The sequence below is a fragment of the Mesoplodon mirus genome (genome assembly GCF_964341445.2).
Source record: "Mesoplodon mirus genome assembly, chromosome: 18".
NCBI lineage: Eukaryota > Metazoa > Chordata > Mammalia > Artiodactyla > Ziphiidae > Mesoplodon > Mesoplodon mirus.
This window is the reverse complement of record NC_138994.1, coordinates 53,883,062-53,911,045: the sequence shown is the minus strand read 5'-3', so window position 1 is coordinate 53,911,045 and position 27,984 is coordinate 53,883,062. Positions and strand designations below refer to the sequence as shown.

The 27,984-nt window shown below is 55.4% G+C and overlaps 1 protein-coding gene across 2 annotated transcripts; it reads left to right on the top strand.

Moving 5' to 3' along the window:
• The first annotated feature begins 74 nt into the window (after positions 1-74).
• FOXN1 (forkhead box N1) lies at positions 75-25,477 on the top strand. 2 transcript variants are annotated; one of them, XM_082604645.1, is made up of 9 exons: positions 75-210; positions 11,650-11,781; positions 12,172-12,630; positions 14,992-15,102; positions 16,922-17,052; positions 18,398-18,494; positions 21,667-21,874; positions 22,065-22,556; positions 24,314-25,477. In XM_082604645.1, the coding sequence occupies exons 2-9, from the start codon at positions 11,659-11,661 to the stop codon at positions 24,628-24,630; spliced, it is 1,938 nt and encodes a 645-aa protein (XP_082460771.1). In that variant the 5' UTR covers positions 75-210; positions 11,650-11,658; the 3' UTR covers positions 24,631-25,477. The 2 variants fall into 2 exon arrangements, with proteins under 2 accessions (XP_082460771.1, XP_082460770.1); XM_082604644.1 differs by having other exon boundaries at positions 14,989-15,102.
• The last annotated feature ends 2,507 nt before the right edge of the window (positions 25,478-27,984 follow it).

Genomic DNA, 27,984 nt, shown 5'->3' with positions numbered 1-27,984 from the left:
GTCTGTTGATCAAAGAATCACTCACTGTCTCTAAGCAGCCTCAGCTGGGGTCTAGGTGCCTGGGCCTGCGCAGAGGACTGGGCTGCAGGAAGGAGAGGTGCAGCTGGTGGAGAAGCAGACAGGTGGCGAACAGGTGCTACGGCCACAACCTGATGCTGCACTCAAGGCAGAATCCCCCAGAGGTCCGGACCCCAGAAACCAAGAGGCCTGGTGAGCAAACCTGGGATATGCAGGGAGCTCTCAGACCCTGGACGCCTGGAATTGGGGGTTTGGGGAGCAAAGGCCCTTAGGGAACTGGCCAGAGCAGCAGGAAGACCCCTCTGGCTCCCATGGCTTTTCCCCACCCCCTATCTGATCAGGTAACTTTCTGGCATTCCCCGTGGAGTCCCCAGGCCCTCCCCCAAATGTCCAAAGAAGCAAGTTAGATTAAGAATAGACTCGAGGGCTTCCCTGGTGGCGCAGTGGTTGAGAGTCCGCCTGCCGATGCAGGGGACACGGGTTTGTGCCCCGGTCCGGGAAGATCCCGCATGCCACGGAGCGGCTGGGCCCGTGAGCCATGGCCGCTGAGCCTGCGCGTCCGGAGCCTGTGCTCCGCAACGGGAGAGGCCACAGCAGTGAGAGGCCCGCGTACCGCAAAAAAAAAAAAAAGAATAGACTCGAATGAGTGGGCATGTTTGCCTCTTGTCTCTGCACCTACAGGTGTGGGGAAGATATGTTTGCGTGTGCACTGTGGCCCGTCATGGCTGGTCAGCAGGAAAGGACCTGGGTGGAGAGGGACATCCTCTCGAGAAATCATCTCATCCATTCCACCTGCCTCTCGGCTGGTCGTTTCCCAAGCCAGGCAGGTCTGCCCCCTCCTCACTTCCCCAATCCTGAGGGAGGAAACTCGGGCATTCACTCACAGTCCTGAAGTCAGTCCTTCCTGGGGTCTGAAGTCTCTGCTGCTGCAGGATCCAGCTCTGCCTGCCCCCATAGGGTTCTCTTTTCCCTGCTGATAAAACCCAGTTCCTCTGGGCTGATGGGAGGGTGAGAAAGGTTGGGTGGCATTGCACTCCAGTCCTGTCCCCGTCGGGCCCAGCTCAGGCCCTTTTACCACCTTGGGCATTCCCTGACCCCCAGGACGCAGGCAGTAGAAGGGCATCCCCAACCGATGGGGGCAGCACCTCTGTTCCTGGACCCCACTCTCGTGGTGGGCCAGGTAGGGCCAGAGTGGGGCTGGGTCCTGGGGAGGCGCTGGTCCTCAGGAGCGAAGGTGCTGTGAGGAGAGACACATTTCCTCTCAGCTCCCTGCCCGGCCCCGCCCATGCAGCCTCTACTGGAGCTCAGCTCCGGGCTCCAGGGCCTGCTGAGGCACGCTGCGCACCCAGGCCCGGCGCCTCACTCACCTCCCAGGGCCAGGAACCTGTTCTCCCGGGAATGCCAGGGAGTTCTCAAAGGGCTTTATTTCAGTAAAGGACTTTATTTCTTGATTCTGCTCCTGGGAAGGCAAGAGAAAGATGAGAGGGTTGGGGCACCCTCCCTGCTCCCCATCTTTGTCTCATCGACACCCTAACCCCATATGACCCCAACCAACAGCTGTGCCTTCCTTCATTGTGAGACAGGAGAAGGCCTGGGACAGTTGAAGACAAAGGGGGAAGCCCACTGGTGACACTTGCCTCCTGGGAAGATGTCTTATGTCCCCACTTTGGTCTCAGGGAAAGCCTTCCTTTAGCCCCCATGGAGAGTTCCATCTGCCCTCTAAGAAAGTACCACTTCCCGGGCCTCCCTGGTGGCGCAGTGGTTGAGAGTCCGCCTGCCGATGCAGGGGATACGGGTTCGTGCCCCGGTCTGGGAGGATCCCATATGCCGCGGAGCGGCTGGGCCCGTGAGCCATGGCCGCTGGGCCTGCGCATCCGGAGCCTGTGCTCCGCAACGGGGGAGGCCACAACAGTGAGAGGCCCGCATACCGAAAAAAAAAAAAAAAAAAAAAGTACCACTTCCCATGGGCTCTCCATCCTTTTCTGCCAGGAAGTCCTTCCTGCTGTCTAACCTCCCTCCTTCCAGCTTGAGTCTTCATGGACCAGCAGAGCCCCCACTGCCTACACAGGGCTCAAGCACCTAGCTAGAGACTGTTATAAGTCACACTGAAATTTCTGAAGACCTTGTGTACAGGAAGGGACAGAAATAAGCCCCCGTGCCCACTGCCCCTCTATGAGTCTCTCTGGCTCCATACTCTGATGAGAAGGGGGCTGCTGGGAGACATTTCTGCCTGCCTCCCCTTATTCCCCTATAACAGAGGGATGCCAGGGACAGAGGTCCCGCAGATATGGCCTCCCCTCTTTCTTTCCCAGTCACAGCCCACCGTCCCTGCTGAGGCCTGCAGGAGGGAGTTTTTAGCAAGCTGAGATGGGCTTCTGCAGCAGGAGAGATTGACATTAGACTTCAGAGAGACGTTTCAGCATTTTAAATTGAGTTTAGCTGGACCATGTGACCACAGGAGGTGGTTTCCTGAGTGGAGAGACAACCATTGATCTGTGATGGGTGTGGCTGGGCTGGCGACATGCCCGGGAGCAGGGGAATGACAAGGTGACCTCTGGGAGAGTGGGTCTCAGAAGCATCAATCAAAGGTCCCTGAGGGATTTTGGCCTTTCCCATTTATTCCTTCCCATCCTTTGCCCCTTCCTCCATCTCTGTGCCCATCTCCAACCTCCACCCCTCCGCATCCATAACCTCTCTACTCCACCTGTCTTTCCTTTCACAACCCACTCTACCCCCATTCTCATCTCTAACCCCAATCCAGCCCTCTTCCTATCCAACCCACATCCCCAACCCCAATTTCACCTCCACCTCCACCACCTTATTTCTCTCTTTGCTTTCTCCCTCACCTCCTCAGCCCCAACATCATCCTCATCCCTAACTCCATCTTCCCATCCCACACCATTTCCACCTCCCCAGGATGGATCTCTCCATACACCAGAGATCCCCTTTGGAGGTCAACGCCCCTCATCCGTGCCCCCGCCAGGTCCTGGTACGTCCTCCACATTCTCCCAGTGTTCAGGACAAAATGGATTGGATAGGATCATCCCTGGAGAAGCCCTCAGCTTCCTGACCTTATCTGAACTTTAAACACTGGTTGCTGGCCAAATAGTAAAAATGAGTTCAGGTGCAACAAGACAAGTCTGATGTCCAGATGGACCTCTCAACACTGCAGGTGTGTGGCAGGTCAAGTGGGGAGGTGAAGAGACGTCCTTACAGGGCCCCAAAGGGAGGTAGTGGCAACGTTTTTGGGGGGTGCTGGGAGCATAACCGATCCTATTAAGCATGGCCAGGCCCAAGGCAAGGAGATGGACAGAAGCTAAAGCAAGGAAGGTTGCTGGGCTGTTTAGGAATGACTGCAGTCTTGAGCATCCCCAGTCTCTACCCCGCCTGTGGCTCTTGCTTAGTCAGCTCAGATTAATGGAGCCAGGGAGAGAATTAGCTGAATCGTGATCTCTCAGGGAACTTGACTCAAGAGCCAGCTGTGAGTCACAGAGAAAAGGAAACCCATGCTCTCATTGCTACTCTGGAAGGTGCAGGGGATAGGTACCACTCAAGACCCCCCAGGATGCAACAGAGAGTTTCCCAGAGGTCTGACCCTAACCCTCCACCCCATGCTCATGGGAGGACGGATGATCAGTCTACTTCAAGCCCAGCTCCCCCAGCCTGAAACTACTGCTTCTGATAAACTACAGACAACCTGGGCACCAACACACACACACACACACACACACACAGACACGCCCAGAATAGGGCATGTCCCTGGAACCGGATCACCCGGAGACAAATGGAGATCTCACCTACACTTGTAAATTCCACAGCCATGTCCCAGACTACACCAGCCCATCATTCTTGGAAGGCATAGGATGTGCATGAGGACACACACACACACACACAATCACTGTGATCAGAAAACCCAATTGTCAGACTGTCCACTTAGCAGAGGCAGAGTGACTGCAGCAGTGTTCACCATCAGAGGTGTCCCCAGCTCCCTCTGGGAGGAGTTCCTGGAGCCCACATTGGGCCCCAAGGAGCATGTGGCTTTGGAGAAGAGGCTCCGCCTCCTGGGGCCTTCTCATGATCATGTCCAATCTGCCCAAGGTGGGAAAGGTTTTAGAGAGAAAGTTCTTTGGGATGGCAATGCCAAGCGCAGGAGGATCTGTGTGTGTGCACGTGCGCTCTGGATGGCTTTGGAGGAGAGGTGCCACCAGTGTGTATTTGTCTGGTACTAGATCTGTAGCATTAGTAGTGGTGGTGGGATTAATATCCCTAATAATAGATTGGTCATAATGAGCAGTCCTTATGATAATCATATGTACAGAGCATGGAGGCCCCTGGCTCAAGGGGTGGTAGGTCCATGAGCCATCTCAAGCCCCCAGTAAGGTGAGCAGGCAGAAAGGGGTCTGGATCCCTTCTATGAGGAGCACCCAGGGAGGGGCAAATGGTTGAAGGGGCAAAGATCTCAGCCCGCATCCCTCTCCTGAAATGCTATGGGCCTGGGACCCCAGGGGAGGAGGCAGGGGCGGCAGGCAAGATGGTGTCAGTTTCTCTTCCTCAGAGCATTTTGACACCCTGCTTCTCACTCAGTCCCCAGGACAGCCAGGTGAGGTATGTAGGGCAAAGAAGAGGATCCCATTTTATAAAGGAGGAAATGAGGTTAATTTCTGTGATTAGCCCACGCGGATGGCAGAGCTGGGAGAGGAGATTCTAGGGTCCTTGGTCAGAAGGACTCCCTGTGCGGGAACCGGCGGGCTTTGTAAGGCAGCTGGGGGTTTCTGAGATAATAAATGCCAATCTAGGGGATGAGGTGAAACAACGCCCCAGTCATCCCTGTGGGTCTCACCTCTCATATCCTCAGCCACCAATCACCACCACAACCAATTAACTCCACAGCCAGTTATGAGAGCAGCCCACAGGAGGCTGGAGGTGGGACCACCAGGCTCAGCCCTGAGTGACTTTGTTATGGGGGCAGGACTTCTGGGACACTGGATCACAGAGCTAATGGGTGCTCAGAGGAGACCAACTTCATCCCACCCCCCACCCCCACCCATTCCCCTACCCTCTTTAGGCAGAGTGGCTGGAGGAAGCGTGCTGTAAGGAAGGAGGAAGGCCATGTTTTACCATCTATGAAAAATCCTCCTGTTCCTTCAGTCACTGCCCACCTCACCACCCACTCTTTGATCCCTTTCACAGCTAGGCAGACTGAGGATTAGAAGGAACTTTCTTTGATCAGACCACTGCTTTCTGAACACTGCCCCCCGGGAGGACTAGCAAGCAAGGAATCCCCACCCTTCAGGAGCCCAGCTCTCCAGTCAGGCCCCAGGGGCTCTAGGTCACCTGGCTCACATACGAGTCCCTTGCCAGACCTATTCTCACCATCAGACCCAGTCATGCCTTTAAAAATTCCTGGGGAAGGTGGGGGGTGGAAGTCACCTTCTCCCTAAATCGCACATATAAGGGTCTCACGATCTTGGAAGAGAGAATTTTGCCTCCCCCTCCCCCTGCTAAACTTGGAGGGCAAGATGATATTGCTTCTGGGAACAAGATCTGGAGATGGGCTCACAGCCTCAGAGCCTGAACTCCAGAGTAGGCAGGAGGGAGGAAAAGACAGACTATGCATGACACCAAAGACCAAAAGATTCCTGGGGGTTGGGGGTGTTTAGGTGGGAAGTGTCTCGGAAAGAGTCACCTAAGGAGTAGGGAGAACCCAGCAGAGCTGATCTCTCAGACCAGGTGCCCATAGCAGAGGAGAAAAGGGGGCCTGGTAGGTGTGTCTCAGAAAGAGATGGATGGGAGCTTTGAAGGATAGCATTTCTTATTTCCTTGAAACCAGCACCCCTTTCTTCCCATCTACCAAATGAGCATCCATAGGCAGTTCAAGGACACCCATTAATCTGTCCCACTGTCCATTCACTCATCTGTCTGTCCATCTGTCCAGCTTTCCATCCAGTCATTTGTCCACGCATCAGTCTGTCCATTTCACCCACCCCCCTTTCCTTCCATTCATCCACCTATCCCTCCATCCATCCATCCATCCATCATCCATCCATCCAAGGAGGTCAGGCCCCACTTGGTCTCCCCAGGGCTGCTAGGAAGGGCCTGTGGTCCAGTGACATTTATGGGGCATGTGACCTGCCTGCCTGGCCTGGGGAGGCAGCTCCGCCCCGGCCCTCAGGCAGGGGGCTGGTCCAGGCATGTGGGAGTATTTATACCTCAGTGGAAGCTCCTGCGGAGTTCCTGGGCCGAATGACTCCCCGAAGCCGTGATGGTGGCCATGGCCCAGAGCCTAATGTGAGTGCTTGGATTCAGCTCCTTTGGGGCCAAGACTGGGTGGCAGGGGCTGGGGATGGGCTGGAGAGATGGGAAGCTGCCCACGATGGTCAGGGATGGTAGAAAGGAAGGGGTTCTGGGCAAAGGAGAATGGGGGAACAGGAAGCTGTTGGAGTTAGACATCCACAGCAAGGCTGGGACCCACCCTGCAGGAGGGACGAGTCCATTGCCATTTACTAGCCCTTGGTGAATGGCAGGAAGGATAGGGCAAGAGGACTAACATTACAAGAGAGATTACATTACGGTTAGACAACTGGAAGAACTTCCAGGTGAGCCCCAGGCATGGAAGGTGGTTCAAGTGCTTTTTCAGGACGGGCATACCGAGTGCTGCTCTAAGACAAGCCTACTTCCAGAGGCAGAGGAATGACTGAAGTGTTTCCAGGAGAGCCCTGGTTTGGGGAATGGGAACGACTCAGCTGCAGGTATCAGTGGCTCAGATGTGAGGAAAGCGTCCCATGGGGGACATGAGGACTCTTCATCCTTTGTTCTTATTCCCCACTCCACCCCCTGCCCTTTTCAACTGTAGTTGCTTCTCAGAGCCCTTTAATCAGATCTCAAGGCAGGGGCAGCTGACCCACTTCCTGATACCGAGCCAGGGTCAAGAGCCAGGGGGGACAGGATTTGGGCCTCAGAACCCCCAACCTGATGGGCGCAGAAGAGCTAGAAACCCCAGACCCCAGTATCCTGGGTGTCCAGCCTCAGGAGTGGCCCCCAGGCCCTTCCCTGCGACCCCCACTAAGCAGCTACCAAACTGCTCCAGGGGACCCCTCCCAGCAGCCGGGAGGGTGGAGCCCTGGGTGGGGCCACAGGCAGCCCTGGGCACGGTCACCACCCCTTGTAAAACATGCTGCCACAGCCAGCAACAGAAACCATTAAGGTGGAACTCTACCATCTCCACCTCTCTGTAAAGGGCGGGTAGGAGCAGCCTGCATGGGATGGAGAGTGTACAGCCCAGTGAGGGCCCTTAGTGTCCTCTGTGACTCAGCCGCCCACATGGGGGACAGGGACAGACCCTCCCAAGGAAACCTCCAACCTTGCCCCCCACCTGCCACTCTGGCTTCCAGGTGTGAGCAAGGAAGTTGAGGTGTTCCTGAGGTGGGGCTGTGTAGCATAGTGGTTAAGCACTCTAGCTTTGAAGCCTGTGTCTGAATCCTGGGGAGCATCATTTACTAGCTGAGTGAACTTGGGCAAGTCAGGTTAACCTCTCTGAGCCTCAGTTTCCTCATCTATAAAATGGGGGTGATAATACAGCACCTCCTTTCTGGGGTATAATAACTCACCCAGCTGTTCCTGGTCCCCTTGAGGATTTCCTCAGAGAGGTCCCTCCTGAAGAAAAAACAGAGATGAGGGCCTAGCTGACAGCTCTGTGGACCATATACACATCCACAGGACCAGCTTCAGCATCTTTAGATGCAAATGGTCCCAGCACATCATTTTACTTATAATGAAACTGAGTACAGAAAAGGGGAGGTGACTTGTCCAAGGTCACACAACCAGCAAACAGGGTGTCCCCCCGCTCCTACCCCACAAATGCCCCCTCTGCCTTAATCCTGGGGTACTGTGAAAAGAGTCTCTGAGGGGTGGGGAGATATGCTGGGTAGAAGGGACAAAAAGCCTGGCTGTTTGTGAGGACACAGAGCAGAGATTTGATAACACTGGTTGTTGATCCTGTGGTCATTCTTTCTGAGGAATTTCTTCTTCGTCATGCTTCCTACTCAGGTTAGAGGACCATTTCTCTCTTTCCTCCAACTCCAGGGAAGATCAAGTCTACTTCGTCTATCCCTACCCCTGCCCTCCCACTCCTCAAGGATCATGGAAGGAGGAAAAGTTCTGAGAGTAAGGGGTAGACAGAATACCTGGATACTAAGGTGGTCTTCTGCTAAAGCTTTGCCAGCGTTGCACCCCTGGAATGGTTTGGGGGAATAACTGGGGCTCTGAGGCCTGAGACGCAGGAGATGTGGTTTTCAGTTTTAACTATGTGGCCATGGGCACGTCATTTCTCTCTGGGCCTTAATCTTCTCCCCTGAAGAATGGGATTAATGACATTTCTCCCCTACCACTGGTGTATGATAAATGCTCACCCACCAGCTCTCAAAAAAAAGGACGAATTTGTAGCATTTGCAAATTTCCTTGGGTAAATATTCCCACCAAGGCCAATTTGGGCCAATTTCACCAAAAATGGATTTGGAAAGAGATGGGTACAGTTGGCCCTAACAAGTCCATAGCAGCTGGCTCTGGCACACCGCTGCCTGCTACTCTCAGGGGCAAAGAGAGGATGAAATGAGATGGTAGATACGAAGGTGCTTTGTAAATTGCAGAGTGCTTTATAGATGTGGAGTTGTGATTAGGAAAGTCCTTACAGTCCAAGGGACCCCAGGGCACTGTCCACCATTGAGAGCCTTGGCCTAGCTCTAGCCCAAAAAGAGAGCAGGTTGTGGGTTGTGGAAGCCCACACTGAGTGGCAGGGTCATGAGTGCCATCAGGGGTAGCTCCTGGGATCCAAGGAAGGAGGAGAGCTGACTGGACCTCCTGCACTGGTTTGCTGACGATATTTGCTGACACACATCCTATTGTGCCCCCTGAAACTGCAGCAGGTAGCGTAAAGGTTAGTCATCAATGAAAGATTCCTCCTGAATGCAGATGCCAGGGCCCGGACACTGCAACCATCAGAGAGGCCTCTTGAGGGATCCAAAGCAAGAGTCACCTCCCCTTCCTTCCTACTCTAATCCCTGGGAGTTTCTGCAGCCATTCTCCCTCAGGGGAAAGGCTAAAATGATCTCTGAGGCCAGAGGGTCAAGAGGAGGGAAGTTTAGCCTCTGCCAATGGGGGAGGATGATGTCAGGGAGACGGAGGTGGGAGGCAGGGAAGAGGAGTTCCCTCTGCTCTCCTGGTCCTTACCCCCAGAGCTCATCATTTAGAATAACTCTGTCCTACTGCGAATTATTAATCATAGCTATCATTACTGAGCACATCCTATGCATTAAGCTGTTTGCAAGCAATATATCATTTAACCCTCCAGAGAGGTACGTACTATTAGCCCTATTTTATAGATGAGGAAACTGAGCTCCGAGGAAGGACGCTGAGCGAGTTGTCCAACCAAAGTTCCACTGTTAACTGGGATTCAAACCCAATCCTGACTCTAGAGCTTCTGAACTAGATACTGCAACTTTAAGAGCGCCACCAGCGACTCGAGAAAGGGGTCAGGGGCTAAGGCAGCCTCATCCCTCTCTCTACAAGGGGGGAGGGGGGCTCACAAGCCCTGTTATCAGAGGAGCAAAAGGAGATACAGAGAATTGCACCGTTTTTTCAAAGTCACACAGCCAGGAAGTGACACAGCTGGGACTCAAACTTGGGTCAGCCCAAATCCAAAACCTTTGCTCTTAACCATATGTTCTTCTGCCTCTGGAGAGGAGAGTGACCACCGCCCCACGTGTTACAAAGCCCAAGACCTGGGGGAGGAAGGGGCCCAGCCTTGCCTCTGGTAGGCCTGGAGAAGGCCTTGGGAAAGCATCTCTGGACCAGGGCCAGGAGTGGCAGGCGGGCCCGAGCTGTCCAGGGGCTGTCCAGGGAGCAGGGGCCGGGCCGCGCAATCATGCGGAGCCGGAGATGGGCTGCCCTGCACCTCGGGCCCCAGGCCTGCTCCACCGTGGTGTCCAGTTACGGCCAGCTCGGCGCTTCCCTGGTCACGCCACATTTAGCATTGCCGAGTGAGCGGCACCGGGACATGGAGAAGGGGCGGTGGAGACTCTTGAAGGGGCGGGAGAGCCTCCACCAGGCCCCCACCTGGACCCCAGCTCCTAACCCCCTCTGCCACTGATCCTCTGAGGGACTTTGGGCAATTGCCCTCCCTTCTTTGTCCCCACTACCCCCTTGTCAAATGAAGGAGAGAGCTTATTTAACAAAGATGTACCAACCCCAGGCTGGGCACATGGGACCACCGCAGCCCTCCCTCCCTCCCACAGCTCCTGGGAGAGCAGGGCTGGGGAAATGCAGTTCTCCTGCTCTGCCGGAGGGGGTCTTGGGTATGTGTAAACCTCGGGCTTTTCTTGTTGTTTGGCACCCAGCCCGTGCACCCCCCACTCTGACCCCCAACAAATGAAGAGACTAAGAGGAGTGTAGCCTTCAGAGTCAGACAGATCTGGGTTCAAAACTTGACTCTCTCAAGGATTAGCTATGTGACTTGGGCAAGTCACTTCACCCCTCTGAGCCTCAGTTTCTTCATCTGGAAAGTGAAGTTAATAACATCCCTCCCTCACAGGATTATTCTGACAAACCAATGAGAAAATTCTCCTAATCATTTACACAGTGGCCAGCCCAGGGCAGGCTCTCAGCAAAGGGTGGCCTTTCTCAGAAACTACTTGGGCAAAGAGGAATAAATTCAGGAGAAACTGCCCTTTGCAGATGGTGGAGAAGGAAGGCAGAGAAATGACGTTAGTAGTAGTAAGAACGTGCTAACGTTATAAAGCAGAAACGAACACACCACTGTAAAGCAATTATACTCCAGTAAAGATGTTAAAAAAAAAGAACCATACTAATAATGATTTTAATAACGAGAGCTGGCACTTATTGAGCACTTACTACATGCTAGGCACCGTGCTAAATTCTTCATGTGCATGATTTCATTTAGTCCGGCATCCCCATGAGAGCGGCCCTCTCTCCCTCCCTGTTTTTGCAGTTCATTGATGCTGAAGCTCAGAGAGCTTCGCTAACACAGCTAGCAAGGAAAGGCAAAGGCTGGCTTTGAGCTGAGTCCTCTTAACCCTTCAACTGTGCTGGGTACAGAGTTCTCCCATAATTCTAGAAGGTCTGAACAGAAAGAGCCCTCCATGTCACCGAGTATAGGCCCTGAGTTTTTCGAATGGTGAGTGCAAAGCTCAGAAAGGGCACTGGCCTGCACAAAGTCACAGGTACTTTGGAGTGTGGAGGACATAGGAGAAAACCACATATGCCCCACGTTCCACAGTGGGCCGGTGGTGGCAGCCCCAGTGCCGTGGGGGATGCCTGCCAGGCTCACGGGGCCAGCAGGCATCCAAGTCCCCTCGAGTCCACCAGCCTCTCTCTCTCTCTGTGTCCTTCACACTCTGTCTCTTACACTGTTTATCTGCTTCCTTCTGTTTCCAATGTTCCTCTCAGTTTGTCTGTTTATCTGTCTCTGTCTGTCTGTTTCCCCCTCTCATCAGACATCTGGCTGGAGTCAGGGTCCCAGCCCAGGGATGGGGTGGGAGTGGAGGTGGTGGACTTGGGCTTGGTCAGCCCTGGACGGTGGTCCTCACACTCATCACAGCTGGCTTTCTTTGAGGCCAGGACTGGGTGATGGTGTCGCTACTCCTGCCGCAGTCTGACGTCACGCTGCCGGGCCCCACCAGACTGGAGGGCGAGCCCCAAGGGGACCACATGCAGGCACCGGGCCTCCCAGGCTCCCCTGCCCCACAGAACGTAAGTACCAGGCACTTAGGTCCAGGCTGAAGCCAAAACCTGAGAGGTGCACGAGCAGCAGGTGGACCGTCACCCCCATCCCCAAGGGACCTGCCTGCATCTGTCTTGTCCCTTCCACCAGCAAATAAGTACCCAGTGACTCCCAGATCCAGAAGTGTCAGACCTGGGCCTCTGCTTGTCCCTTCAGTCTGGGGCTTTCCCAGGGCAGGACTGTGCATCCATCCTACTGGGGGTGACCCAGGTTTAGAAGCAGTGTGCTCTCGTCAGAACGGGGCTTCCAAGGGCAGGCTATGTCTCACCAGAGCTCAGCCACAGACCCTTTACCTTCGCACAGAGTAGGGTCCCGGTGCAGCCTCCGCTCACAGGCTCTCTACCCTCTGTCCACCCCAGAAGCATGCTGGCTTCAGCTACTCATCATCTGTGCCTGATGGCCCTCCAGAGAGGGCACCCTCACTGCCTCCACACAGCCCCTGTGCCGCGTCACCGGGTCCGGAGCAGGTCCACTGCCCAGCTGGCCCTGGCCTGGGCCCCTTCTGGCTCTCACACTCAGACAAGTACCCCGGCTTCGGCTTTGAGGAGGGCCCGGCAAGCAGCCCCGGGCGCTTCCTCAAGGGCAGCCACGTGCCCTTCCATCCATACAAGCGGCATTTCCATGACGACATCTTCCCTGAGGCCCAGACCGCCTTGGCCCTCGCTGGACACTCCTTTAGGACCCCAGGGGCGCTGGAGGCCTTCGAGGAGATCCCCACGGATGTGGGGGAGCGTGAGGCCTTCCTGCCCGGCTTCCCAGCAGAGGCCTGGTGCAACGGGCTCCCCTACCCCAGCCGGGAGCACAGCCCCCAAGTCCTGGTGAGTACCAGTGGCCGGCAGCCATCCCACCTACCCCCATCCCAATTCCTGGCAGCCCAGAACAAACCCCCCGCCATCCCTTTCCAGACCTTTCCACTCAGGGTGAGTGTGCACCAGGAAAGCAGCAAGCTCAGAGAGCTGGGGACTCTAGGCTTCATTCTGGGCCTCCAGGTCAGCTGGGCAAGGGTTGCTGCCCTGGCCTGGTGTCGGGGGGACAAGGTTGGGGAGGCCTGTCAGACAGAGGAAGCTGGAAGCTTCCCAGAGGCTCCTGAGTCAGGATTCCAGTGTGCAGCTTCTCTCTGTTTTTTTAAGTGTCGAGAATCTCCAGCCAGACCTACACGCCCGTATGCAAACGTGAGAAGAAAAACACATTCCAGAGGCCAAGAGAAAGGGTTTAGGGAGGAGCCACAGGGCACAATGTTCTCTCCAGCATCAGCCTACAGAGTTGAGAGAGGACTTAAGTCTTCTCAAAGGACCCTCCGGTCCCATTCTTTACCCAGAGTGAGGCCTGGCTATATTCATAGAAATACCTTGAAAGCACCTTGAAAGCTCATTTCCTTTCATAGCCATACCCACAAGCTGTGTGACCTTGGGCAAGTCACTTAAGCTCTCTGAGCCTCATCAGAAAAGTATCGTTAATAGTACCTCATAGGCTTGTTGCCTTAGGAAGAGGAAGACTAAAGGGAGCTTTGCTCCCCACTCCCCAGCCTGGGCTGTGCCTACTCCAGATGCCCCCCAGCTCTCCTTACCTCTTGCTTTCAAACAGGCTCCCATTCCATCCACAAGCCACCCCCAACAAAAGCCTGTTTCCCAGGAGTGGAAGATAGAGAAGGCGCTGGGCACCTACCAATTGTGGCCAAGACAGAGTCTGCTTCTGGTTCTGGGGCCCTTTGGCGGCATCTTCCTCAGGCCCATTGAACGTGGCAGCAACCCCCAGTAAAGGGACCATCGCATCAGTTACTTCCCCCTAAATGTCCACTCAGTGCCAGCCCATGGTCACTGTGCCAGATGCTTTCTTTCAAGTGCCCTGTTTAATCCTCATGACAACCTTCTAAAGAGTTCCCACTAACCCCATTTTGCAGATGAGGAGACTGAGGCTCCATAGAGACCAAGTGACTTGCCCAAGCTGTCTCTCAGCCTATAAGAAGTGAGGCTGAGGTTTGAGCCCACTTTCTTACACACACACACACACACACACACACACACACACACACACACACACAAAATATAGAGAAGAGCTTGGGCCCAGAGACCCACAGCAGGCTGGTTGACTCTCTGAGTGATTTTGGGCACATCACTTCCCTTCTATGGGCTCAGCCCCATCATCTGCCAAATGACAGGGCTGGACATAGTGTTTGTGGCCCTTCTAGACCTGAGATACTATGATTAGGGTTATCTCTGCATCAGCAACCCCGGGCACACCCAGAAAGAGCTCACAGCTGATTTGACCCTCTGGGCCCAGATGCTGGTTCCCAAGGCCCCTGGTAATCCCAGGAAGAATGGTCCACCTGCTCTTGGCCTTGTTTACCTTCCTGTACCTAGCTGCACACTCTGTCTGGCCCTACTCTGGGTAGAACTCTATGCTGGCCCCTGGGGGCTCCATGTGGGGCTCACAACCCATGGGACGCCAGGATCTGGCCACCACCACCAGCAGCAGCTGCAGGCTCCCTCTGCCAGAGTGAGAAAGGCCACGGGGCTCCAGCAGACCAGCAACTGTGTAGGTTCCCCAGAGCAGAGAGCAGAGGCTCTGAGTTGGGGATGGCCAGAGCAGAGGGGACTCGCTAGCCCCCTCCAGAGAGCCTGCCAGAGTTCCCTTGGGCTTTGCAGAAGAGGAAGTGGCAGGGCCTTGGGGGCCCCAGCTGGACCAACCTCTCTGGCCACTTCTTGTGCTCCGCCCACCATGGCTCTGCAATGGGGATTCTAGAGCAGTGGTCCTTTGCAGACCTGCTCTGAGGGGCTGGTGGCTCTGAACCAGCAAGCAAGTCCTGAGCCAGGCTTGGTGAGTGGGGTCAGGCAGTGCACACTTGTGCCATTCTAGGGAGACCGCTGGTTCTACCCCAGCTTCAGTGTGACCAATGACAAGTCTCCCCCATGTCCCCGGACAGCCCAGCCTCAGTCTCTCACCTGCAGGGAGGTGGGGGGATGGGGAGCCCTGTCAGTTCCAGCCTCAGCTCCACCACTAACTTGCTGAGTTCCCTCAGGAAAATCCCTGCCCGTCTCTGTTCTCTATTTGTTCTCCAGGAATAAGCTCTGGGGGAGGCAAAGTAGGGGTTGCTTTTGTGTAAGTTTCGAGACACAGAAGAGAAAAAGGAAGAAAAATATGGTCCAGCCTGGTCATCTGTTATTTTTTCCTTCCAGCAGGGGTCAGAAGTCAAGGTCAAGCCCCCCCCTCTGGAGAGTGGTCCAGGGATGTACTGTTACCAGCCCCCCTTGCAGCATATGTACTGTCCTTCCCAGCCCCCCTTCCACCAGGTGGGTCTGGGGCAGGTGGGCAATTTTCCCCAGGGTCTCAGGATATTACATGTGTGTGTGGTGTGCGGGTGTGGGTGTGAGTGTGTGTGTGTGCACACCTGGATGGGCAGGTAGGGACAGCAGGGCCCTGAATCTCAGGCTGGGCCACCTGGCGTGGAGAACAGGGGTTCATGGGGAGGGAAGCAGTTGCCCTTCTCTGGGGGTGGATGGGGCTTGTCGGAGACCCTGGCAGTGCCTGAGAGGTCTCAGGAAAGAGAGTGGGACTGAGACTGGGGCAGGGCCGGATGTGAACCAAAAAGGGAGAGAAGAGGAGAGCTAGAAAAGGACTGAGCCAAGAGAAAAGGAGTAAATGGGGTGACACACAAGGCTGAGCAGGCCAGGGAACAATGGGCTTTCGTCTGGGTCAGCCACCATCTTATGTGGCCTTGGCCTCAAACTCCCCTTTAGCCTAGACAGGGTGGGACCAGGAGTGACGTTAGGGGGCCTTCCCAGTTGGAGGTTCCAGGTCCCCATCATCTCTGGCCCTATCCCCCTTCCCACCCCACTGCCCAGCCTCAGCTCCTCCCAGATGTACAGGAAGCCAAGTAATTGCCCCACACTGGCATGGGATGGAGATTTTTTAAAAGAGAAAGAAAAGAGCCCTAGAACAGCCAAGCAGCTCCCAGGAGTCGCCAGGCAAGACAGAGCAAGTGGTTGCCCAGCACCCAGCTCCATCCACCTGCAGCCTGGCACTGAGACAGGCCCTGCCTGTGGAGCAGGTTCTGCTCCCAGCTCTTTGGCATTGGCCTTGATCTTGGCCAAGCCAGGGAGGCAGGCAGGTGGGTGGGGGATGGGGGTGTGTTGGTCATTCTGCCTGCTTAGTGGGGAGAAAGAAAGAGAAGGAAGGAAGCAGAGGGAACACATGAGGGATCATCCTCACTCCATGACGAGCCTGGCTGGAATAGCCGAGCCCTCCTGAGGCTCACGGTCTGACCCAGGGTAGGACTGTCCCTGAGGCAGCCTGGCCCAACAGGAACTGAGCCACAGCAGGGCTAAGGGACTACCAGACCCTAGACGGCCTTGTCATGCCCAGCCCTGTCTTGATGCCCTCTATTTTCTGTACCCCCTCCTCGAACAAGATAGCCACACCCAGGGCTTTATGGAACCTTCAGAGAGGTGACTCAGTCACTAAGTGTCTCTCGGGTGACCTGGAAAGATCACTTCGGCCTGGAGCAGATGGGGGAGTCAGAGTCTCCTACCCACCCTCATCCCCGTAAAACACCATCCCTGGCACTGCAGCCACTCCCTTTGCCATAAAAACCACCTCCTACCCTCACCTGCCCACCATCATGACCAGCCCTTTCAAGGAGCCACTGAAACTCATAAAAGGTGGCAGTGCCCAGCAAATGCCCAGGCTGGACACCCCACTTCCAGCCCAACCACTCCAGGAGATACCAGAGAGGTCCGGAGTGCCTGCCCAGAAGGGTACAGGGGCCTGGGCTACCCCTCACACTCTCTAGCCCAACTCCTGTCCTATCACCATGGCAACCAGAGTACCTAGAGACCTGAGAGAAAGACGCTGGAGGAAGGGAGCTCTGAGGCCTCCGAGATACTGAATTCTGGAATGTGGATCTCCTCACAGGCCCCTGGATAGCCACATCCTCGGCCAGCATCCTCAGATAGCTCTGCCTTTGGGGCCCATGACCATGGTGGTGGAGCACATGAGAGAAGAATCTAGCCTCAGTTCCTTCTCTGGATGTATATGAATGGGGGCAGGGGGCCCCCTTCCTTGGGAAGACTGGTTACCATGGCAACCACTCTGCCCCTTTGACCTCTACAGTACTCACCAGGTGGCAGTGGCTACCCTGTACCCTACCTGGGCTCCTCACACTATCCATACCAGCGGATTGCACCCCAGGCCAGCACCGATGGGCACCAGCCTCTCTTCCCAAAACCCATTTACTCCTACAGGTACGTTTCTCAGCACTCCTGAGGTAGAAGGAAGAGGGCTGAGAGGACCCTGGGGAAACTGAGACATGGAATCCCTTGAGGTATAAGGGTAATGGCAGGGAGTGGAAGTCATAGCTAGTGGACTTCCCAAGGATGCTATAGAGAGGATTCCAGCATGGGGCAGGGGGATTGACTAGCTCACCTCTGACCTCTCATCTCACCCTGGGGAGCCATGTCTCTGGCTCAACTCAGTAGGTGCTGGTGCCCTGGATGAGCCCGCTAAGTTCTAGCTTCCTGGGGCCCAGGGCCTGAAACCGAGAGTTTAGGGGGGATGCTTCCCCCCTTCTCCCTCCCTCCCCAGATATAGAGAGAAGCTTCACCCCAAAGCTCTGCTGGAAGTAAGTGAGGGATGAGATCTGCAGATGCGGCTCAGTTATCCAGCATCTGCCAGATCTGGTGCAACTTCTCTGGCGCTGGGGTTATAAGTACCAGGCCAGCAGCACCCAGCCCATCTGGGAGACCTTCCATCTGAACTTTCATTCATCTAACCAACATCGATACTCGACCTCCTGTGTGCCAGGCCCCTCATGGGGTCAGGTCATCAGCCAGTATGAGCTCAGGAGAAGGAAAAGGAACTTAAACATTATCCAGGAGCACAGAGAAGGGCGTTGTGGAAGGCCGGATGATGAGCAGAAAGGAGCACATGCAATCTTTGGAGTCCAGTAGAACTGGGTTCTACTCCAGGCTCTGAATTTATTAGCTGTGAAACCTCAGGCAAGTTACTTAATCTTTCTGAGCCTCTGTTTATTCATCTGTTAAAAAAAAAAAAAAAAAAAAAAAGAACTGCAGTGTTCAGGCCTTTGGATGGATTAAGTGAGAGAATATGCTTGGCACTTTGTAGGGACTCAAAAAACCTTAATCCCCTCCCTTACTATCCAACATTCATGCAATCGGCTGAAGGCTGACTGGTAATGACAGCTTCCATTTAATGAGTGCCTTCTATGTGCTAGGCAGCATGCTTAATCCTCACGACTCTGAGATAGCTATTACTCTCTTCGCTTCAAAGCTGAGGAAACTGAGGCTCAGAGAGGTTAAGGCACTCACCCAAGGTCACACAGCTAGTGAGTGGCCAAAGCCAGGATTGTAACCCAGCTCTCTCAGATGCCACGAGACCCTTGTATATCAGTAATTCCTGACTTCCGTGGACACTTTCTCATTCCTTCTCCTCTGGACCTCATAGGGCTTCTCACGTGTGAATTCTGCAGCAGGCTATTCTTCCTTGACTATTCCAGCCAGGGCGGGGGGGTGGGGAAAAACTCCAGGCCACGTCAGAGGTTCAAACTCTCAGAACTTTCTCTGCCTTCAGCATCCTCATCTTCATGGCCCTGAAGAACAGTAAAACTGGGAGCCTTCCCGTCAGCGAGATCTACAATTTTATGACGGAGCACTTTCCTTACTTCAAGGTGAGCCCCCAATCCACTGCACCCCACCAGCCCCAAGTCCTGGGCAAGCCAGGCCTCTCTGGAACCAGAGGATTCCGTTGGGAGGTGGGAGATGAGTTTGAGTGAAAGCCAGGAGAGGGTGTGTCCCCTACATGCTTCCCCTTGTCTCCACTTCAGAAGGACAGTTCTGTGTGAGGAAGAGAGAGCTCAAGCCATTCACCAAAGGTCACACAGCAGGCTGGAGTCAGACCTCATGCTGGTGGAAGGTGGACATGGCAATTCTGATAGGCTTCAAGGAGCGTCCACCTACCCCAAATGGGGAGAGAGAGCTTGGGAAGAAATGCGAGGCTGTTCCCACCGCTGCCCCCAGGATGCTGTAGGACTGGAGGAATTTGGGTAGGAGCTGGCCAGCCAAGGTGACACAGGATGCTGGGACTGCAGAACTCATTACCTTCCCGGGAGAGATTAGGATCTGCCTCTGTGGGCGGCAGGCTCAGCTGCAGATCTGCCAGAAAGCAGAGTGTGGGCTTCATGGTCTTAGGGTGTCCTAGGGAACTGGCTGGTTCACCTGACCTTCCCATGGACGGGATCTATCAATAATTTCTATCATCCACAGAAGGGGCTTCTGGGGCTCTAGCAAACTCCCTCCATAGAGGCAGGACAGATGCCCTTCTCTCCATTTGCTCAAGGCCAAACATCAAGTGGGATCACTTGCCGGCTCAAGCTCTCTGGCTTCCCACACCACCCACTTCCCTTGTCTGATGCTCCCCAGGCCCTCCAACAAAAACTCCTTCTTCTGGGGGGGGGTGCAAGGGAGGTCAGAGCTTGCGTGTGAGGAGTGCCTTCTCCGAGACCTGCACCCTAGGGGATACAGTCTCACCTTCTACCCAGGCAGAGGGTGGGAGCTGAGGCCCAGGTAATCCAGAACCCAGCTCCACCTGCCAGTGATTTCCGGCCCCACCATCTTCCCAACTGTGCTGCCTGGGGGTAACTTGAGGCTGATATTCAAACAAGCTTGTACTTGCCAAGCTGCCATCAGATGAGGAGTGGGCAAGATGGCCAGAGTTCTGGCCAAGAATGAAAAAGTATGGTCATCCCTCAAAGGTCCTGGAAGGGAGAGGAGGAAGGAGAGTTGTCACTGGGATTCAAGAAGCATCAAAGCCAGTATCCAGAGCTGCCCCTCTACCCCAGCAAGTCAGGGGGCCAAAGTCTCCCTGGCCTATAAAGATTTGAGAGGGTCCCCTAGGGCTTCAAGGAGCCAGGCCAGAGAGAGGGAAGTGAGGGCCCCGCCCCATTCCTCTCAGCCTGTCCTCCCTGACAACTCCCAGCCCCTCCCTACGTCTCATCTTCCTGGCTTAATTATTTTTCCTGGGAGCTGTGTAATCCCTGTTTTATAGGGCTGAGTAGTGAAGAGGTCTAACTGCTTTTTTTTTTTGGTTCCAGTTGTTGTTCTTAGCCAGTTGCATCACTCCCTCACTCCCAAGTTTACATTTGACTTCAGAGAGAAAGCATCTGTGAGGATGGGTCAGGCCCCAGATGGTGAAAGCAGTCCTATGGGGTGAGCTGGGCAGGGCCCTTAGTTAGGGAACAGAATTGGAGTCTGGGCTCTGTCACCGCCTCCTTGTGTGATCTAGGGCTAGACCCTTTCTTCTCTGGACCTCAGTTTCCCAGTCTGTAAAATGGTCAGGTTGAACCTGTTGGCGCATAAGTTCCTTCCACCTCTCACAGTTCCCCTCTGACCCACCTAAGGAATTAGGTCAAAGATCGTCTGCCCCCTCTATCACTCACTCCCCAGTTGAAGGTCATTTTTCTGGGCAAGGACAAAGTGGACCCTGGGGTGGGCAGCACTCATGCCCAAGGCAGCTGGGATGGGCGTCCTGAAGCCCTGTGAGTCAGAGATGCGGGATTGGGGAAGTTCCAGTCACTGGACATAATTGCTAGTGCTGATCATCCCTCTTCCAGACAGGAAGTGGCTGGGGTGGGGGCTGCCCTGGCACCCCCAAATCACAGATTTATGGGGCCATAAAAGGGCCCAGTGCCCATTAACTCTGCCCACAGCCTTGACTCCTAGTAGGGACTGTCGTGGGAGTTGAAGCTGAATTCCCCAGCTGGCTGGTCTGGTGGCTCAAGAATTCTCTCTCATGACCCTGGGAGCCTTGGGGGTCATCTCAACCAGGCCCCTGACCCAGGCCAGCGGCCCCTGAGAAAGGCTCCAGCAGCTTCTGCGAGCAACTTGCAGTGACGCTGGTATCAGGGCCCAGTTCTGCTGGACATGATTCAGCCTGACTGCTCCCTGGGGCAAGTGAGCTGGGGAGGAGGGAGTGGCTGCCCCTCAGTAAGCAGAAACTGTGAGCTGGAAGGGAGAGGGGCCGAGGGGCAAGGGTAGAGGGACCTCACCAGCCAGAGCAGGCGCTCTGCCCACAGTCACCCCTGCTGGGCCCAGGACTGTCACAGAGCCTGGGACAGAGCTGGAGGTGGGGGGACAGGGGGTGCCCCCTGGCACCCCCGCCACACGCCTCTCACCCAACTGAGTCAGCCTAATAGTTTTTACAACCCTCCCTGGGCGCAATTACTGCCCTGGTGGCATGACCAGGCCTCCTAATGGGTGTTTATTCTGTTGGCATGAGCACTGCCCGCCTGAGGGCTGGCCTCCCCACCAGGCCACGCCCCCTAGGCACACACATATGAACATTCACAAGCACACACATACAACCATGGATACCCACACACACCCCCAGAGAGACTTTCTCACACACACTCATTTCTCAGGGACACACATGTCCTCACACTCAGAGGACTCCACGGACCTACACCCCAGAGACAAACTCACAGCAGGGAGAGCTCAGTGTAGTGAGTCCCTCTCCACAGACGGGTCCAAGCACAGGCCTGAGGACCCAGTGGGGAGTGGCCCAACCGCAGGCTGGGGAGGGGCGGGGTCGTCCGTAGCACCCACCAGCCCTTCCTTTATGAACCACCTACAGCCATCTCTGAAGGGCATGAGGTAGGATGAAGGCAGATTTTAGGTGCTAATAACTGTGACCCCTGCCCTACTACTGAAGGGTACCGAGCGTGGGCTGGGTGTTGACGAGGGCGACAGGCCCCAGAGTGGGTGGCAGTTCTGTGCCCAGATAGCAAAGGAGTTTTCTGGCATCGTGACCCCGGCCTGAATTCTTGTCTTGCTCTGCTCTGGCAGACGGCGCCTGATGGCTGGAAGAATTCTGTCCGCCACAACCTGTCTCTTAACAAGTGCTTCGAGAAGGTAGAGAACAAATCAGGCAGTTCCTCTCGCAAGGGCTGCCTGTGGGCCCTCAATCCAGCCAAGATCGACAAGATGCAGGAGGAGCTGCAGAAGTGGAAGAGGAAAGACCCCATTGCCGTGCGCAAAAGCATGGCCAAGCCAGGTGAGGGTAACGGCCATGCAGGGAGGGCCCAGGGTGCCCACGAGCCAAAAAACTAAGAGTGGAGGAGGCAAGAAAAGCTGAGCAAGGAGAACTGATAAGTGAGGAAAGCGCCTGAGTGCGGTTCTAAGGCTGGGAGCGTTCGTGGGGAAAGGGAGGTCTCATGGTGTCTCTCTCTCTTGGGCCTTTTCAGAAGAGCTGGACAGCCTCATTGGAGACAAGAGGGAGAAGCTGGGTTCCCCACTGCTCGGCTGCCCGCCCCCTGGGCTGCCAGGCTCAGGCCCCATCCGGCCCCTGGCACCTCCAGCCAGGTTCTCCCAGCCGCTGCAGTCAATCCACCCAGCTCCGGGCCCCATTCCTGGCAAGAATCCCCTGCAGGACCTACTTGGGGGCCATGCACCCTCCTGCTATGGGCAGACATATTCGTACCTCTCACCGGGCCTGGCCCCTCCCGGACCTCCGCAGCCGTTGTTCCCACAGCCAGATGGGCACCTTGAGCTGCGGGCCCAGCCGGGCACCCCCCAGGACTCGCCTCTGCCTGCCCACACCCCACCCAGCCACAGTGCCAAGCTGCTGGCTGAACCTTCCCCAGCCAGGACCATACACGAGACCCTGCTGCCCGACGGAGACCTTGGCACTGACCTGGACGCCATCAATCCCTCTCTCACTGACTTCGACTTTCAGGGTGAGCTGGGGATGGGAAGGGAGAAGTGGGACAGTACTGGAGAGGGACATGTGGCAGTGTGGCCCGGCCCATCTAAGTCTCCAGGCTTCGGCCTGCTAACTAACTGCCGGGTTTCAGGTCAACTGGAGCAGAGAAGGCCCAAGCTGGGGAGGGGGTAGTGGTGGTTAAGGGTCAAAGAGGAATGTCCTTGCCCCCCTCTCCCTCCTCCTGGTGCCCTTGAACAGGTTCCAACTGACCTATCATCAAACCGCTCTCAGCTCTGGGTGGGCTGGAAAGGGCCCGATGTTCCGTTCCATATTTGGTGGTGAGTGACCCATGGTCTGAACATTCCCAGAAGCGACTGCATTTTCTGAGTTCATCTTCGAATGCAGAGGAAGGAGACAGATCTCCCCCCTGGAAGAATGGAAGGCCTCAGAGCTAGGCAGGTCCCGGGGGGAGAGGTCCTATCTCTTCCGTTCCATCTTGCCTGCTCTATTTCTGCACGTGGCCAATGCCACCCATTCCCATCTAACCTCCAGTGCACCCCCAGGTCCTGGTACTGGCCACAGAGGGTTTGAAGGAGGGTGCTGACCCAGGCCTCAGACCTTCTGTGTGCACTGGGGTAGGAGACATCCACAAGCAGGTGGGGGCAGCCGACCCTCAGAGGTCTCCCGGTCTGATGGGGAGAGAGCCCAGGTCTTGGGGAGCTATTGTTAGAAACGAGCAGCTAGAGCCTCATCCACCTCCAGAAGTAGGGAACAGGGCTCAACAGCCTCAGAAGAAGCTATAGACGTGTGAGCTACCATAAGCATTTACCTACTAACTGTCAGGCATCTTGTGAGGCGCTTTACATGTGCTCTCTTATGTGTGCCTATAGGATAGGAGGGATTATTCAACCCATTTCACAGATGTATACCAAGGTTAAGTAACTTATTCAAGGTCACTTAGCTAGAAAGAAGGAAAGTTAAGGGAATTCCGTGGCAGTCCAGTGGTTAGGACTCCACGGTTTCACTGCTGAGGGCACAGGTTCAATCCCTGGTCGCAGAACTAAGATCCCGCAAGCCACGCAGGGCAGCCAAAAAAAAAAAAAAAAGAGAGAGAGAGAGAAAGAAGGAGAGTTAGGATTGGGACCCAGGCAGCCAAGTTCAGTCGAGGGTTTAGTTCAGCTCTCTTCCTCCAGACCCTGCAGCCCTGATACCCAGGGAAGGAGCTCCAGGCCCTGGCCTGCCACGATGCAGGTCACACAACACATAGAGGAGGAGCTGGTGGCAGCACTGTTTGCTCCCAGAATCAGTGCTTCCTGGCTTTGCTCCCGTCCCTTGGGCCCTGCAGTGGAGGATGCCCAGGGAGCCGAGCCCAACCAGCTCACTGGATGCAGCAGCGCATTGTTGGAAGATCCTTGGTCTGGGCTGCAGATCCACCTTCCTTGGGAGCCTGGGCAAGAGCCAGGGTGAAGAGTTCCTGGGGCTCCCTCCCCAGGGTAACCGCAGAATGTACAGCATCTGCATCAACCCTTCCAATAGGCAGCTCTCAAATCCTTGATCATCTCCCCCACCCACAAGAAAAAGAGCCACACAGATCATCTGAGGTGTGGCTTTCAAACTGTCCTACATGGGAGGAGGAATCAGAGAGGTTCTGCAACTGCCTGGGGTCACAGAGCTAGTGCCAAGGGTCTGTTCTCCATTCAGTGTTACCCCAATCCTGCTCTCTTTATGGGGTGGGAGGCAGACAGGGCTCCTTAGTGCCTCCCAGTGACGCCTGTTCTCTCCCCCAAATAGGAAACCTGTGGGAACAGCTGAAGGATGACAGCTTGGCCCTTGACCCCTTGGTACTGGTGACCTCACCCCTGACGTCATCTTCAATGCTGCCGCCCCAACCCCCATCCCCATCCCGCTGCTTCCCCCCTGGGCCCTGCCTGGCAGAGGCAGGCAGTGGGGCAGAAGACTTGACACCACCAGGCAATGGGGGCTCCGGGGAAGCGGGGGACCTGCATCTCACCACCCTCTACTCAGCCTTCATGGAGCTGGAATCCATGGCCCCTGCTGGCCCCTCTGTGTACCTCAGCCCCAGCTCCAAGCCCATGGCCCTAGCATGAGCTATGCCCAGCAGCTGCTCCAGCCTTTGCCTGGCCTGGAAGTCGCAGCTGGCCGCCCATGTTGGGCTCACCTTAAAGGTCAAGGAAGGAACACACTCCCTGTCCCCTATGCCACTAAGCCAACTTGTTTGTTAGCTGGCAGCTGGGGGTGTAGAAGTCACCACCCAGGATTCTGCCCCTCTCACATTTCTGCCGCCTGGTACACCAGCTCCTCGCTCAGGGCCCCTGAAGAGCAAGTGTCTGGGCAAGAAGAAAATGCACTCTTCCTAGCTCACACTCATCCACACTTAAGCCCTCATGCATGTATGCACAGGCGCACATGCACAGACACACACACATACATTTATGCAGACATACACCCACACACATACCTTACATCCAGAGGAATCAGAACTACATCACAGAGCCTGACTTCATTTTGGGGGCAGCTGAGAGCTGAGGGCTTTGGTTACCAAAAGCTCAGGGCCCCCATGCCAGGTCCAAGACCACCACGGAACCCTATTCTGACGTCCACGTTCCCTGCAGGCCCGTTCCCCTCCAGGCATGATCTTTCCCAGAAGCCCCCTGTATTTATTCTCCCATCTTTATCCCAGTGGCCCATGAAGAAGGAGGAGATATGGAGTTTCTCCCCGGGTTGTCTGTGGGCCCACCCCTGGGGGGCTGCTATTCAGCAGCACCCGCCGTGCCAGGCTCTACCTGTCCTCAACTTAAGCTCTCTCTGGCCTTTCCCAGGATGACACACAGGAGGGGCAGTGTCCACCCCAGGACCAAACTGAGCCCAATTCCGACACAAAGTGTTTGGAAAAGCCCTCGCCCTCAGAAACTTGAAAGTGTCCTTTTCTCCCAGCCCTGGGTGCAGGAAGGGCCCCTCCAGGTCACTACAGTCTCACTCCCGAGAAGTTCATGTAGTTTAGGCCCCAGCTTGTGAATTACTTCCAGCTGTCTCGGGCAGCCTGGGCATTCAGGGAAGGGAAGTCTGATAGAGGCTGGTGGGGGGAGCACCCATGCCCCCTTTCTTTGACTGCTTGGCAGGCCTGGGATGCCCCTGGAATGAGAGGGTGTGACCCATTTGCCCTCCATGCCCTACCTGAGAGCCCAACCCCTCCCAAGTGGGAGCCTCGGCCTACCCAGGGTCTGAGGGTGACAAGAACCCCCAGAGATTGAACCCAGGTTCAGATGAGACACAAGTAGAACCCTTGAAGTCCTGCCATTGTCCCCTGTCCTGGAACAATAAAGCAAGTGCCTTGTGGTCTCGGCTACCAAGCTTTCCTTTCCGGACCTCCCCACCCTGGGGCAGAAAGGTTAGGACACACTGACTGTAGATTCCCTGGTCCTGTGATTTTACCCCCTAGGACTGTGAAGTTTCGATCCAAAGAGTGAGGTATCTCTGAGTACTTCCCGACCAGCATGGGGAGGATGGGGCTGGCGGGGAGAACTTCCCCCAGGAGAACTTCCGAAAGGACTGGAGGCAGCAGCTGCCCTGCCCAGAGAAAGGGAGGGGGTGCCCTTCCACCACACCCCTTCGTACTGAGGTCTGCCCCTCCCTCCTCTCACCCTCCATCTCCTCACACAAGAAAGGGTCACTTCCCTATCCTGGCTGTGCCTTCCTGCCCCCATCTTTCCCTGGCTTGGCTCTGGGTTCCACAGATGACATGAATGGACCATAGCCTGGTGCTGTGTGCACTGCTGGCCCTGGAGGGTGGTCTCCGGAGGGTCAGGGGCCCACTCAGTCCCACTTGGGGTACCACCACCAGGCAGGCCGCTGTTACCAAACACTCTGCCTGAACAGGGCTGGGGCAGGTGTGGGAGCCAAAAGCATATACATGGACCTCAGACCACGAGTCTCAGAGCAGCCACAGGTGGGGCTTTTGCTTAGAAAGTTCTTCCAGGGGCTAGGCCTAGGGGCAAGCCAACACCACCTGCCTTCCCCAGAGGACAGTTCTGCAGAGGATCCCATAATAGAACCCCGCCCTACATCAGCACCCTCCCTCACAGAGGCTCTAAGTCTGGGGCTAGAGGGAGAGGGCGGGGCAGGGAGTGGAGGAAGGCATGGGCAGCCAGTGCACCCAAGAGGAAGACGCCCCCCACCCTGCGTGCCGCAGCCCAGCCCCACAGTATAGGAAGTGGTGACGGCCCTCTGTCAAGCCCCCAGCTGATGTTGCACCCCAGCTCTGAGCAACCCCAGGCCTGTGTCTTGATACCCAAGACCCCAAGGGCTGGGCAAATGTTTCATGGGAGAACCCACTTCCTTGCGTCAGACCCTCGGACGCTGGAGACCCAGACAACCTGCTCTACACCTCCAGCCTAGGCAGCAAGCAAGGACATCTCCAGGAGCCCTCAGTCCGACCTCAGTCTTCTGGGCCCATTTGACACACCTACGAGTAAGCTTGCCCCTGTGCAAGTAAGACAGGTGGCAAGCAGATAAGGCTTGGGGGTCTCATGTTTGTTTGTTTGTTTGTTTGTAACCAGACTGGCCCTTGGACTTAAAACTGGGGGGGCAGCTTCCCTCTGAACTGAGCCCCACACTTCTGCTCATATGCTGCCCCCTGCTGGCCACCTATCACCACGTGTTCAACCACCGTTTAGAATGAGGAACAGTCTGAATGGATGCAGGGTCTGCGTGCTCTAACACTATCCACTAGTCCTCTATTTGTGGGGAATTAACCCTTTTGTTCAGGGGCTCTAAACATGAGGGTCCTAAAACTGGTTAGAATTCATGAGTCCATGAATTTGAATAAAGGAATTACACCTTCATTTTCACTCATCTCTACCTCGAATTTAGCATTTCTCAATTAAAAAATGTCACCAATGGGCTTCCCTGGTGGCGCAGTGGTTGAGAATCAGTCTGCCAATGCAGGGGACACGGGTTCGAGCCCTGGTCCAGGAGGATCCTACATGCCGCGAAGCAACTAAGCCCGTGCACCACAACTTCTGAGCCTGTGCTCTAGAGCCCATGAGCCACAACTACTGAAGCCCGCGCACCTAGAGCCTGTGCTCCACAGCAAAGAGAAGCCACCGCAACGAGAAGACTGCACTCCGCAATGAAGAGTAGCCCCCGCTGGTCACAACTAGAGAAAGCCCGCACGCATCAATGAAGACCCAGCGCAGCCAAAAATAAATAAATAAATTTATTTAAAACAAAAATGTCAGCAACGGGGGTGCTTGCCTGGCAGTCCAGTGGTTAAGACTCTGTGCTTCCGCTGCAGGGGGCACGGGTTTGATCCCTGGTTGGGGAACTAATATACCGCAGCAGGCCGAAAAAAAAAAGTCAGCAATAAATCACAATAGCTTTTCACAGAATCTGTGACTTTGTCATTAGTAGAGAAATCACAGATGTTTTCATATTCTACATTA